Source organism: Triplophysa dalaica, chromosome 4 (assembly GCF_015846415.1).
Source record: "Triplophysa dalaica isolate WHDGS20190420 chromosome 4, ASM1584641v1, whole genome shotgun sequence".
In the NCBI taxonomy this organism is placed as follows: Eukaryota; Metazoa; Chordata; class Actinopteri; order Cypriniformes; family Nemacheilidae; genus Triplophysa; species Triplophysa dalaica.
This window is the reverse complement of record NC_079545.1, coordinates 15,902,844-15,918,177: the sequence shown is the minus strand read 5'-3', so window position 1 is coordinate 15,918,177 and position 15,334 is coordinate 15,902,844. Positions and strand designations below refer to the sequence as shown.

The window sequence follows — 15,334 nt, the reverse complement described above, 5'->3', positions numbered from 1 at the left end:
AAACCAATTGCAATTAACAAAACCTTCAATCATTTGTGACAGTGGACAAATAGTGGATAATTGAGAGCAGATTAGTTTAGATGAACTAACAAACAGTCTACACGAATGTGTGTCATTGTCTGGTCTCTCGGGGAGTGAGTGTTGAAGAAATAACTATTTAGATGCTGAAAGATTTCTCGTGTGTTTGGTTACAGGACATACACAATATTTCACATCTTCCGTCAAATTTTAAAAGGTCATTTATAAAAGGTGACAACAAAAAACATGAACCACTATTTATTGTTATAGCACACATTTCTGGTTTTATTGTAAACACTGTTTAATGTTGACTTTAATTTAAAGTTATGTTTTTCTGTTAATTTAGTCTATGCCAGGACATTTATGAAAATTACAATATTGTTGTTATTTTTAGTTAATTTCAGATCAGATTCAGAAACTCTAAAATATATCTTTGATGTTTTATAGGAGCTTGCTAGCTGTGGCTGGAACAAAAAGGAGAAACATAAACTGGCTCCTAATGTTGTTGCCTTCACACGGAGGTTCAACCAGGTGAGGACGGCTGTCCCTCTCGTCTTTCTGTATCTAGATCTGTTTTGTATGTCTGTCAATTGGTCTGTCTCTTTTGTCTTTCTGTCTTATTTGTCATCTTGTTAATGTTGCAATACACATACTGTACTCTGGAAAAAAAAACTATTTTCAGAATTGTTCATTAATATTTTGTCTCAATGAAACATATCTAAACATCCGTGAAAGTATTTATTTAACTGAGAAGCAAAATTCTTAAGTTTAGTCTTTACAGAGTTAGAAATAATGTTTATTGGGGTAAAAAAAGCTTAGTCTCAATAATAATCATTTGAATTATCATGTCATTTTATATTATTGTAAGATTTTACAAATGCTCTGTCTTGCATTATCTCCTATTGAGTAAATGTGGGATTTGTAAGAGAAACAGGCAAAATGTGACTGAGGTGTCTGCATAAAGCCTTATTTATGATAGTGATAAAAGTGATCAGTGAGTGATGTGATATTAGGCCAAGTATGGTGTTCCATACTCGGAATTTGTGCTCTGCATTTAACCCATCCAAGTGCACACACACACACACAGCAGTGAATAGCACACACACACCGTGAACACACACACACACACAGAGCAGTATTTCTGTGGAGTCTGAAGTCTAGAATGAAGTGCTTTTTTTGTCTGACTCTTTGCATCTGTTTCATAGTCGATTCATTTACGTGTCCCAGTTTAAAGTTATAAGCACTATAAAAGTCCAGACATTCGATAATCCATATTTACATTTATGGAATATGTTAAATTGGTCAAGAAATTTCAGCCAAGAGTATCTGGAAACTTTTATTTTCAGCAGAACAGCACTCACACAATTCTTCTGTCTTGGCTGCCGATATCTCTTGTTTTATGACATCATTAAGGCAATCATGATGAACTGGCACCCGAGGCTTTGGAAAGACCGGCCACTTTTGGCCACCCAAGTGCACGTGTTGCTTTAAACAATGTCTTTGTCGTTTCATGTACATGTGCTGTGAAGTGGGCAGTTAGGAGGAACAGAGCCCTCGATCTTTTCACAACTATGAAGATTTGTTAAAAACATCTGTTGAAATCATTGTGAAATAGTAGAATGATGTTGGAGGTGTTAGTGATGCTTTCAAGGTCAAGAGTATTGTGTTTACAAACATATGACGATCAGAATTAAAGCCATGATCCAGTCCTATTATGACAGGGATAATATCTCAAGTCATGAGTTTATTTACAAAGATTTTGAAGAGTGAAAATAATGTTTTTGGACTTAGTTCATAGGATTTGAGGTTTAATGGGTTAGCATTGGTGTGCATGGTAGTAAAGTTAACTTTATCATTCATTGTTCTTGGCCTTTGAAGAGGAAAAAGTTCAATTAGAAAAACAAAAGCAGAACACACATTTGAACACCCTAGCAGCTATATAGCAGTACCCCGACAACCACCTACAATCCACCTAAAGCAACTCCTTAGAAACCATTTATTATTATTATTTAGAAAATGTCAAAATCGACTTCCTTAAGTTTACTTGTGCAGTCAATGTCTGTATTGATTTGTGAAAGGTGAGTGAATCCGCTACATGAAAACATTGCGTACTGAGCACTGTCGGCATGGTAACCGAGCAGAAAACGTAGACCTAAACAAAAATGTTGCTCATTGCCAGGTGATTATTTAGAAACGGGAGCTTTACGGGGTAGTAAATGAGAGGACTGCGCCTTGGTGACCAGTTATGAAAAGGAGCCATCATCTCGGAGCCAAGAAGTTCAAATGCTTGCTCCGGTTTGCTATAGCAACCAGAGATCTAAAAAAGTGTAAAGGATTTGATAATAACCTATTGGCTATGACATCATTAGATTGTTAAATATGTTTTTTTTTTACATTTTTACTTTAAACAGAGCTGACGTAGTGTGATTTATGTTGTGAATTAAGTATATACGTCTCAGTTTCATTAAAGGAGCCGCTGTATTTTAGCTTTATGCTTTGTGTCAGCAATGCAAAGGTCCTGGGTTTTGTTTCCCAAATGCATAAATGTAATGATTTGCAATAGCAGATTTGCAGGTAAATGGCTTTAGATGGTGCCCTGAAAGTGGTTTCTTAAGGCCTTCATACAAAATGCTTCTGTGTCATCGCAAACATGTGATTTAATTTCTTGTGTGGAGATAAGGGAGAAGTCAGGCTGAACATCCAAGCAGCTTTTTCTACGCAGTGTGTTTCAAAAGACCAAAATGGCAACATGAAAGAGTCCTATTGGTTTGGTGGACATAAGAGGAGTTTGAAGACTGCCTTCCTTTTAAGAAACAGCTTACGACTCGACTGCTGGATTCAAACAAAGATGAGACAAAGATGATACGCAAAGGAGGTGATGTTTGGAGATGTTGGCTGAAATTAAAGGGATCTCTGAAGCACCAGCCTCCCCAGCATCTATTACGTCATCCATCAATCCATTTTCTACCACTTATCCGAACTACCTCGGGTCACGGGGAGCCTGCGCCTATCTCAGGAGTCATCGGGCATCAAGGCAGGATACACCCTGGATGGAGTGCTCTATTACGTCATATTCCAGTTAATTTATCGGTTAAGAATTGAAAGTCTCCTCTAGCTTTTCTTTTTTGAAATTGCTCACACATGCACACATTTACATTACAGCGGAAAGTCAAAGGTTCCTGCAAATAAGGTCAATTTTTTTTTGCCAAACCCCTGATTTTTGTGTCCACGTTATCATTTCCATTGTAAACAAGTTAACAACAACACAAGTCAAGCACTGTTTAAATCAAGCTTTTCGCAAATTTCGAAAAAAGACAGAGTCTTTCCCTGTCTTTTTAAGGGTGAATTTCAGGGCACAGATTCACGGTGCCCTGAGTTCCCCATCAGACTCTTTCACGTCCTCCGGGCTGATGGAAAACACATCATTTCTTTGGAAGGTTCAGTCCATATTTTCTTCATTTACATATACACTGAAAAAAATGATTCTGACCCCTTGTAAATGTAACATGTTTTAATCTGGCTAATTTCACTGATTTTAATTCGTTAGTTAATCCTACTTATTTTTTATTATTAAGTTTGAAATTCACTGCCCTTGTGTAAAACAAGTTAATTTCATTCAATTAAAAGTAATTAGAAAAAAATATGTTCACTTTAATTTCATATACTATCCGGTCTGCGCATGTGCAGACAAAAATGATTCTGACCCCTTGTAAATGTAACATGTTTTTATCTGGTTAATTTCACTGATTTTAATTCGTTAGTTAATCCTACTTATTTTTTATTAGTAATTTTGAAATTCACTGCCCTTGTTTCAAACAAGTTAATTTCATTCAATTAAAAGTAATTAGAAAAAAATATGTTTAATTTAATTTCCATGTGCAGACACATTTTGTTCTGAAGACGCCAAGGAGACGGTCCTTGGATCTCATACGCTGATAGATTTGCTCAGCGCCGCATTAAGTTGAACACATATATTTCTAAATACGCTGATTAGCTTGTTCAGTTGTTTTATATCATACCTGTGGCTAAACTGGGAAGGCAAATGGATCTCGCGGGCCAGAGTTCAGAACCACTGCACTACACCCTCCTGATAAATGTAGTTTATATTTAGTCAATATAGTACTGGCGTATTTTGTTATTTGTATATGTTGTGCTCTTGAAAATGGGTGATAAAAGGCTTTCCTCCAAAGTTCTCCTGTATATACAAATATGTATACAGCCACTCTTGATACAATAAGACATTGAAAAACTGACTGAGCCATAACAGTTCCTGTAGCTCAGTGGTAAGAGGGCTGCGTTAGAAAACTTAAGGATGCAGGTTCGAAACCAGGCGACAGCAAATACAATCGAAAATGTAAAGGATAAAGAAATGTAAGTCGCCTTCCAAAAGACTGCCAAATGTCTAAAATATAAATGTAAAAATGTGAATTCATCTGATTGGACAATTTTAATGTAGGGAAATAAAATAAATAAATTCTACTCAAAATAATTTAGCCGAAATTCTGCATATAATTAATCTGAAATTACTGAACGAAATTAGTAAAACCAATTTAAAAAATATAAGTACAATCCACTTATAAAATATAAATACAATCCACTTATAAAATATGATTACACTCAATTTAAAAAATATATCTGGGTTTAGATAAATTTATTTCGTGCAACCCCTTGACGTAAAAAAAATAAGTAAATTCAACATAACATTTTTTTCAGTGTATGTTTACTGGCCCTTGGGGAGCTCTGGGTCCATATTTGCAGGTAGTGAACAAGTCGTGTTTATTTAGCCTTTTTTCGGAGTTAAACCACCAAGGACTAGAACACGATTACTTCATTTTGTATGTTGTATTTTTGTTTTTAATGAAGATATAAACAGACGTGCACATGCTAGGGCTGTAAATCAGCAGGGTTTTCTGGAGATGAAGAGAGATTTTTCTGTTATAAGTGGCTTTTGCAAAGGCAGAATAAGCGTTCATTGTAATTTTGTTTATAACATAATACTTTTTATTCAGTTGTTTTTACACTTACATTTGCATGCGACACAATGAGAGAAATGTAATGTTTGTTTAATGTGCACCAACATAATAATATACTGGGGGTCAAACCACATTCAACATTTCTGAAAGTTTGTTCAATGTTTACCAAAATGTTCATAAACAAAAGCAGTTGTTTAAGTGTTCCACAATCACTTTGTCGACGTGTTTGTTTTTGTTTGCAATACGCAACTAAAGTTTATTTATGTAAAATGTTTTAGGCTGTCCAAGTGAGTTTTAAAAAAGGAGCACAGACTGCAGTTGACGTCAGCTGAATAGAAAAAAATGCATATAGAATCGCCGCTTATTACTGCAATTGTATTTTTGTGGGTTTGAGTAATGCTTGTGTTAATTTGGCAACGGCATCATTATAGACTTTGTTATTTAGGTTTTAAACATTGTGATATATTTTATTTAGATAACAATGTCATTGTATTAGTGTTGTTTCTGAGAAACATATATAATTCATCAGTCTCACTGAACTCGGAATTTACTGCATTTGTTGGATATATAGTTTAGAACTTTCATTTGTTTTTCTAGTTATACCTTGTGGAGAATAATCGAAGCAACTTTTGGTATCTGATTCTCATGCTCTTGGATTTCCTGGGGGAGAAATTTCAAACCGTTTGCTACGGTCACCATCTGTCAAACCTCGTTAATCTGTTTTTTTTGTTTTTATTTGGCCTTTACTCAGGTCTGTGTCCCAGCCAGTTGAGGTCCATGTGCCTGACGTTGTGTGTTTGCCATTCAATTATAATCAGACCTCAGCGGATCATTTTTCATCCATTACATAATTCCTCTTCTCAGTCTTCTTCGAGCTAGAGTTATTTCCGGTCTTTTTGTCCTTCTGAAATGGGTTTTCCATGCTGTTCGCTTTAAGTCCAGTTCCTCTTTAGTGGAAAGTCATGAGTTTGAATTACGAGTTTCTTGTGACCTGACCTGTCTGCATCTCGTGTTGAGGATTTTCTCTGACATGCTCCTTCATCATCCTTGGATGGAAACAAATTGTTTTACTTATGATAAAGTTAATTACTTAACTACACTTACATTTCTCAAAGATATAGTGTAGCTTTTTAAAAGTGTCACTGCACCAAGTCTACACTAGGAAGTATAATGGTGTCAACTGGTTTGATTAATATGATGGTTTGGTGACATCAGAAAAAGTTCTTTACATAGACATATATTTACAATTTCACATGTGGCAGATGTTTTTATCCAAAGGTACTTTAGAGCTCTACCAATCGAGCTGCATAGAAATACCAGTACAAGCTATTTGAAACAAAGTGTTGGATTGTACATGATAATTCCAGAAATGTTTATTAAGAAGGCAAATGGTGTCCGTTTTTTTATCTTTAGGTCAGCTTCTGGTTAGTGCGAGAGATCCTTACCGCTCAGACGCTGAAGATTCGTGCAGAGATCCTGAGCCATTTCGTGAAAATCGCAAAGGTTTGTTTATTAACAGCTAATTTAGAAAATGAACGCTTATCTCTGCTAGTTAAGAACATTGTCATTCTCTAACCTCGGATAGAAATTCTGTATTGTGATATATGTTAAATGTTGACTACAGGTCATGAGGTTTCTAAATAGAGCTGAATGTCAATCTGGCTCTTCCTATATGTTGCCGAGTTACCGAAATGTTTGTAATGAACTTGTATTGCTCCTGCTGTATCACACAGAAATGATGCAGAGTAATGGTTGTGTTCAGGCTAAAATACATTCCAAGACTTTTGTTCAGATTTTGCTCCGATTTTCAGTCTGGACTTGTTGAAGAAAGTCTGTGCTAGTCTGCAGATTTTATAGTTAGTGTTTTCTTATCTGAAACTTTCTAAAAGACTGCAAGTGTATGATGTCTAGTTAAAAAAAAAATCGGTTCAGATTTGAAAAGTCTTGTAGTGTATTCCACCCATTAGCTGATGTGTATATCTGCTTACTCCATCAGGTTGAAATATATAGAGGAAAGATCATGCGATCCGCTTTGAAACGTGGTGCTGTTAAAATTCCTTGGCAAATAAAATGTGGTCAACGAAAACGCTTTTATATAACATTGTTTTATACACATGCAACAATTATCCAAAATTTTCCCTAAAATTTCCATGGCTGTATGAGCTGTATGAAGTCCAAGCCAGCGCCAAAATTCACAATACGCAGAACGAGTTTACAACAAATACAAATTTTTCTCGATTTGATTATTGGAATAAGTTTATTCAATTCACATCTGTACAGTTTGAAATGTTTTAGTCTTGCTGTATAAACATTATACCAGGGCTTGGTTTTTAAATGCTATTAGTTCTTACAGTATGAAGCTCTAGGTTTGATTCAGATTTTTGTACACCTGAACTCTCCATGAAAATCTCACAAGCCGAAATTTGTAGTCTGCTGTCCATCTTTTTGGGCAGGGCCATTACTCAGCTGCTTTATTTTCTCCAAACATAACCCATCACTGTTAATGTGACGTCAGGAAAGACTCAAAACCACAGCATTAGTAAACTAGATTTGCTGATTTCTACAGCCGTTCCTCTAAAATAAGTCACAGAGGAGCGCTTACTGACAGAACAATCGTTAAATGTGATCCTGCAAAACCTGCATTAATTTTATCAGTCATGTGTGCCAGATGAGAGCGATGGAGTGCTCGATGCTCAGAGCAGTTTATTCAAGATCTCTTTCTGCTGTATTGTGGGAGTAATGATGAAAGCAGATCTGTATCTTTCTGATGGTTTGGACGCTGACCGGTCAGATAGAAGAAGAGAGTTAGGAGTACGACATCATTTAACCTAACTAACAGACAGTTACCCATTGAGCACATTTTTGTTTCGTTTCTTTCTTTAGAAACTTTTGGAGCTGAATAACCTGCATTCGCTGGTGTCCGTGGTTTCGGCTTTGCAGACCGCTCCCATCTTCAGACTGAGCAAGACCTGGGCGGTACAACCACCTCACACACACACAAACACACACAGTAATTCTTAAAAGAAAACTTTCATCTTTTTTAGTTCATGTTTATGTTTGTCGATGTTGCCAAAGAGAGTTTGTGTCAGGTGTTTTGTCCCCAAAGTATAGCAGAGTGAACCTGTTTCTTCAGCATCACTACACACAGTACAGTCTACATCCGCAGAATAAAAGTGTGTGGCTCATACAACATGAAACTAATGTTTTCAACACTTCATTTTTTTTTAACGCTTTTTCCCCTGCTCACTTTGAAACAAGCTTCTTACACGTGTGCCTGTTAGAGCGTCTGCCAATTAAAATAAAAAATGAAACTTTAAACGGTTATACTGTATTTTTATGTACCTAACTCTGGAGTTACAATCCAAATCTCATCTTGTATATTTCCAGTGCGTTGACCATTCAGAATACAGGACTGGTACACTCTTAAAAATAAAGGTGCCTCATGATGCCATAGAAGAATCATTTTCATCTGTATGGTTCCGTAAAGGTGGATTTACGCGGTACTTGACAGTCAAGATTCTTTAGTTCGCAGGTGGTTTTATTGGCAGAGCCAAGGCGGTGCTTGTGCATCCAAAATCCTGCAAATTCCACGGCCATTTTATATTCTTGTGAGCGGCAGCGGCTGCCAAAGCCGCTTAAAGAGCATGGCACGAGCAATGCCAAGTGCATGGGTTCGATCCCAGGGGATTGCACATAGTCAGGATCAAATGTATAATAAAATCCAATGTAAGTCGCTTTGGATAAAAGTGTTTGTAAAAAAATAAATGTAAAAGGAGCTGCCCTGCGGCCATTCCACTACTTGCCACGTACAGTATGAATGGCCCATAACATTCACAGCCTCATTACAAAGATATTTTCTGATTTTATTTTATATTATTCTATTAATTATCAGCAACTTGACCCGGGCTCGAAATATATTTTTCCACTTCATGACCGTCTTCCAAAACCTATAGTGATGAATAGACAGCTGACTCTTAATACAACATCACAGCATCATAAGGTTTTGGACTAGAGCTATTGACAGTGTCTACATTGTTTTTGCAATATCTAGATAACAAATATCGATGATGATTTCGTATCAAATCAGAATATATTTGATGTGTTTTGGAACAGCGTGTTGGATCAGTGAGAAGAAATAGCATGTCCTGTTACTGGTTGCAGACCTTGGTGGAACTTTTATCACTCATGAAGTACATCATGTGTTTTTTTGAGAAAGCAATGTTGTTGAGTGTTTGGACAAGAATAACTCACAATGAATGTGAACGTGATGAACTGCGGTCCATCTGTAGGTATGTCCTGGACAGTGCCGATCCTACACATCTGGGGGCCCTAAGCAAACCTTTGTGTGGGTCCTTGCCATAGTTTAATTTAGATAAACATAACAGTAAACTCTTAGAAATAAAAATGATAAATCAATTTACACAGCTGTCAAATACAAATACTTACTAACCAAATGAGTGGTTATCAAAAAGCATACGAAAACACATCAATAATTCTCTAAATGAGATGTCACAAAGATCGATATACAGTGGATTGCAGTGGTATAGCTGAGACTCACTTGAACGCCGTACAGTTGGTTTTGTAACTGTAAGTCATTGCCTTTAAATGCTTTTGAAGTTAGAAATGTGTATATTAATGTGTAGCTTATGTAACTTTGGAGACAGTCTCTAAATGCAGACTATTGAACGTCCAGCGTCAAACCAACTTTATGGCAGTGGATAAATACTGAATTGGTAAATCTATATTTGCTGAATTTGGCAAAATAAGACTTTGAAAATAGTACAAAAACATGCCTTCTTGTTCTTTTCGTTTTTTTCCCACTACGAATGATAGCTCCGTTTTAAAGCCATGGCCATTTTTTAAAGATGCATCATCACATCACGCACATGTCATCACCTGCCGTGCACTACATGATGTCCGAGATCGAGTAAAGTAATTAAATAAATTAAGTATTACAAAGGAACTTTCCAAATGATTCCTGTAAAGTTGAATCCGCGAGTCTTGTATACATTATGCTGTTTTGATTCGGTACTCAAGGGCATAGCCTGCGTATAGGAAGGATCGACTCAGGTTCTGGATATAACTTGGCTTTAAATGAAACTTTAATGGGCAGTCCAGGTCTAATTGACTGGTCTTGAAGGAACAGTAGCTCTTGTTTTTTCGCTTAGTCTTTCCATGCACCTGCTTTCTCAAAGATGATGTTGGGGTGATGCCAGGTCCTGCACAAATTGTCCTTCCCTGAAATGCCATTATGGTTGAGCAGGGTTTCGCAATATAGGTTTTTAACAGCAAATGCTGGATGAAGACAGTTTCTTTGGTAGGATTATGTTGTAGTTTTTAGAAAATCTCAGCCGCTGGCACAGAATGAAGTGAGCTGCATCACAGGTTGTAAAGTTTATGATATAAAGCTCTTTTTGGCAGCCAAATGAGCTTCGCCTTGCAGACAATCCCAGAAGACGGTTTTCTCAAACCATGCTTTGCAACAACTGCCAAAACTTTCTTTATTGAAGAATAGCTGTTAGCTGCTGTGTTGATAAGGAAGATTGGAGAATTAACTGCAGAGATGTGTTTTTCTTTCAAGAAGGTCTCAAGGTTGTTGTAGACCTGTCTTGTGTCGTGATCTATAAATGTGACAAACCATAAGGTAATAAATCTCCAACATCTTTCAAACAAGACCAAAATCTTTAGTGTGAACGGTTTTCATTTCTGTATCTGTGGATCTAAATACTTGTTGTTCCAATGTCTCTTTAATAGAAGCAAACATATCTCTTAAGTTCAAGCAAATATTACGTCATCTATAATTGTTACGGCTTTACTGTGCTTTAATAACAATAACAACTTAAATTCATCTCAATGTCTTCTTGCATCTGAAAGCAGTTAAGTTTTCTAGCTGACAGATTTTTAATGCTAGATTTCTCTGTGCTTTGTTGCATTGAGATGTTATAGTAAGATAATTTATGTGACAGCTTTTCCATTGAGCTTGTTGTTGGTCTGTCTACTTTTATGTGTGATTATGGATTTAACATCTTTTCCACCAGAGTCATTCACTCAGTTAAATTTGATTGTCGAGGATGGGAACAGATGTTTGTGATGCATGTAACGGCATGAATTATTTATTCTAGAGACCATTAAAAAGAATGCACTCAAATTCATTCTCCATTTCTTTTAATACCCTTGCCTTTTTACAAAACCATATCCAAATGCAGATTTTTTTCAGTAGCTCTAAACTGGTTTGTCAGATTTTGGACCACCAAGTGGTAACCCAGCACATGATGGTGTATTGTAGTACAATAACTGTATTAACAGTATATTAAAGTATTTTTATTAAGCATTATTTTGTGTGTGTGTGCAGATGTGAGTGGGCACAAGGATGTGTATACAGGTCTCATGAATGCATGCGTGTTTGTTTATGCATGTGGATGTATGTGCACGGCTTGAATATGTTCGTGGATGCGTGCGTGCGTGCGTGGTGCGTGCGTGCGTGTGTTCAAGTAGGTCTTGATCACTACCTCTTGCATTGCAATCATCCCCTGTTCACAGAAGGTGCATACTGCGAGGCGTTTTTTTCCACAGTACACACACACATCCATTCATTCAGTCTCCATAATAGTTTCCACCACAGTGGAATCTATTCCTCAAACATGACATCTCACGGTGTCTATCTAAACATGTGATCCCATGCCAACTAAAAAAAAATGACGCTATCTGGCCCTGTTTTTTATACCATTTCATGACTTCTGTTATATGGGTCACTCTCAGTGTTCATTGAGGTACAGATGTATTTCTGTAGTTTTGTTCTTGATGTTGGTCTCTAGATCCCCGATAGGATTCTTGTGTTCAGCTTGATTTGAAATAGCGCTATAAAACTTTTCCTGTAGTCATTAATGAATGTGTCCGTGAGTAGTGATGTACAGTATGAGAGACTGTCAACGCTGCTTGTGTAGAAGAAAGTTTCCGCCTGTGTAATAATTTGTTCCATCACCACAGAGCTTTCGGAGTACATTGAATTGATATTTCCCATCTTAAGGTGAAGATTTAACGCGATGACTTATGAAAAGAGGTGTTTGTCATGGTGGTCCTTTGTTTGGGGTATTTATCCCTTTGTATATTTATTTTTTATTTTTTTAAAGATATGTTAAGTTCAAGAGGAACATTTCATTTTTGTGACCCTTAACATTTGAACTGTAATGAATGTGTATATAAAGCCGCAGAAAAAATTAAGAGACCATTTCTAAATTATTTTTCAGTTTTTTCTGCATCTGCTTTTTCTAGGCTAGTGTATAGGTAAAATGGTTGTTTTCTCCCAAAATCAAATTTCAAATAAAGATATTGTTTCTTTTTGCTTTTATTTGCAGAAATATATGCTCTACATTTTTCAGACCTCAAATACTGCGAAGAAAACAAGTTCATATTCACTTTTGTGCATGTATTTAGGAAAAGTTTAAAGTTTTAATCCCAGTTTTCACGTGTCTTGTCATCCTATCTGTCTTTCACATGTCTTTCACATTGACTTTGTCACTCCTCAGGTTTGATTTTGTTAATATTCGAACTGAAATGACCACAATACATCTAGAATTGCTGATTAAATAAAATTTGGGATGATCACTTAATTTTTTCTGTAACCGTATGTGTGTGTACATATGCAACCAGTATACATATTTTTTTGTATCTGTAGAAAGTACTACAGACAAGCCATGTTTTCTCGCCCCAGATATATGTGCATTTTACCCACAATTTTCTGCAGCCATCAGTGGAATTTAAGATGGGTCTATTTTCTCTCGTCATGTGGAATGCGAAAGTAAAAGCTTTAAACATTATGCCCGTAGAGGCTAGTAAATCAATGAGATCGCAGCTTCCATGAGCTCATGCCTGGACCAGCCGGAGTCATTATTAACCAGACAAACGTATGGAAAGGGGGCGTGTCCATCATATTCCCTCCTCGGCTATAGACTTGTTGCTTATATTCTGGAACGAGCTGGGTGGGCAAAGGTACAATACAAACTAGTCAATCCTTTTGGGGAAAGCAATTCAGTATGATGTTTCAAAATCCTGTGAAACACAGAATCAGCAGAATACTGAAGAATGTCCTAATTGAGGGTCTTGTACTTTTTATGTGCCTTTACCTCACACCAGACAACCACAAAGTTAAAAAAGAATAGAAAAAAAGAGTTTTTGCCAGTTGCCGTATTGATGTTATGTAAGGTATGTGTTTGGGGAATGTTTAGACCAGTTCAAACTTGGGCATGGCCGCAAACAGTTTTCTAAAATCTGGAATTGCGAAACAATTAGTCATATCTCATCTGCCACCACCGTCACACAGCATATTAAGCGACATGTATCTGAAACCAGAGCAGGTTGGTTTGTTCATTTGGGACGTCCTGCTAAAAGCCGGCTTGGTTATAGTGTTGAGAACAACAGCTGTACTCCAATACCATCTGTGCCCTGAAGTGGATGTTTGGGTTACCGATGTGTTCCGGCCTGCTTGCATCCGTCCACACTCGGCTCGGGCAAGCGTGTACCTATCATCAGATGAGGACAAACATTACAACAGCTGTTTCCAGTTCAGAACCGACAGCTGAATGTATCAGAAAGAGATTCCAAAACAAGATTGATTCGGATGTACAGTTCGAGAAAGGAAAATAGCTTCCAGGTTTACATTTTCGCTCATGGATTTATCCATTTTAACAGCTCAGCCTTGTGTTCCCTCTTGAGATTATTTTTGGAGAGGAGTCCAGCATGCTTTTCACATTGTTCACGATGAAAAACATGCTGTTTATAAGTCACGTTGTTTTGAGGATGTTCCTCCACAACCGAAACTCAAAAACACAACCGTGTTATACATATAGCATTTGATTCATTTATTTTAAAGATCTAATTATTAATTATTATGTTTTTATAGCTATTCGTTTGGGAACAGTGGCACACATTTAAAGGTCCAGTGTGTCATTTTTCATGTTAGTTCTGTGTCAGCCACCTTAGTGCTTCAATAGGGAGGAGTGGTGGAGTGAGCTGTTGGTTGCAATTCCTAACCTCAACACTAAATGCCACTTAAATCTGTACATTGCTCATTTAAAACTTAGCTTTCATTATATTGTTTTGAGTTACGATATACAAATAAAGCTAATACACACTAATCCTACAAATGGCAACAAGCACAGCCTCTGACAATAAAAAGTTTTGATTCTGCATTTTGACAGTATTGGTGGGAAATTAAACTGTTTAGAGTGTGCTTAAAGCGATGTTTCAGAGGCAAAACAAATTTGCCCCATGTTTTACTTACCCTCAAGGCATCCTGACTGAATAGGATGCTTTTCTTGAAAAAAAATGCAGGTGGAGTTATAATAAATTTCCTTCCAAACGGTAGAATGGGAGTGAATGGGGGGCAATTTTTTGAAGCTTCGATCGATAAAAGAACAGCTCGACACAGCATGGTTTTAACACAGGTCTTCTGAAGCGAATCGATGCGATTGTTTTAGAGAAATGTCAATTTTGAGAACGCTATTAACATTTATGTCTAGCTTCCGTTATCCATAGGCTGCGCGTGAACCTTAGGATTGTTTTTCTGGCAAATGATGCAGTCGTGTCATGAGTTCCGGTGAGGAACGTGTCTTTTAGTTTTGATCCAATAGGATACCATCTCCTCTGTGCGGGAGCTTTCGTCACAGTCATTTGCTGGAAAAAAACAAGCCTCTGGTTTCACGCGCAGCTGAGAGATAATGGAAGAAAAGTCAGGATGCCTTGAGGGTGAGTAAAACATAGGGACATTTTTACTTGGAAATTTTTAATTTGTTTTACCTCTGATATATAGCTTTAAGTTTGATGATTTCATTTTAATTGACATCTCTGTCATCATCTCTGTTTGATGCATAAAAATGCAATTTTCTCTAAATTTTTACTGTATCTGTACGTGTTAAAGTCAAATAACATCAAAACGGACATTTCCAGCGTTGACTACTCAACAAATAAATCTTTATTATAAATTTACAGTAGAGGATTGAGGTAAGATACGAAGACTGATCTTTTATGCGCTTAATCAGTAACTTGCAGCTTTTATTTGCGCAATAGAAAATGATCTGAAATAAATGTTTTCCTCAGGTCTTGATATAGTAAAGTGCTGTATTAGTGTAGCTGAATAAAAGAGTTGTTATTTTTTGTGTTTCTACAGTTGATCAGCAGAAAAGATAAGGCCACGTTTGAGAAGCTAGATTACCTGACATCTAAAGAAGAGAACTACGCCAGAATGAGGGAGTTTATCAGATCGCGCAAGATGGTGCCCTGCATCCCTTATCTAGGTGAGTCTTTATTTTCTTCAGTTTGTATCTCGTATTCTTTAGGTCGTCTCT

At 36.8% G+C, this 15,334-nt stretch overlaps 1 protein-coding gene across 3 annotated transcripts in view; it reads left to right on the top strand.

The window, feature by feature from the left end:
* LOC130420102 (ras-specific guanine nucleotide-releasing factor RalGPS1) overlaps positions 1 to 15,334 on the top strand; it is a 93,243-nt gene that overhangs the window by 23,420 nt on the left and 54,489 nt on the right. For all 3 annotated transcript variants that reach the window (XM_056747191.1, XM_056747192.1, XM_056747190.1), the window contains exons 5-8: positions 466 to 549; positions 6,405 to 6,494; positions 7,875 to 7,967; positions 15,157 to 15,283. In XM_056747191.1, the coding sequence (XP_056603169.1) occupies positions 466 to 549; positions 6,405 to 6,494; positions 7,875 to 7,967; positions 15,157 to 15,283 (394 nt within the window). The remainder of the gene's footprint in view (positions 1 to 465; positions 550 to 6,404; positions 6,495 to 7,874; positions 7,968 to 15,156; positions 15,284 to 15,334) is intronic.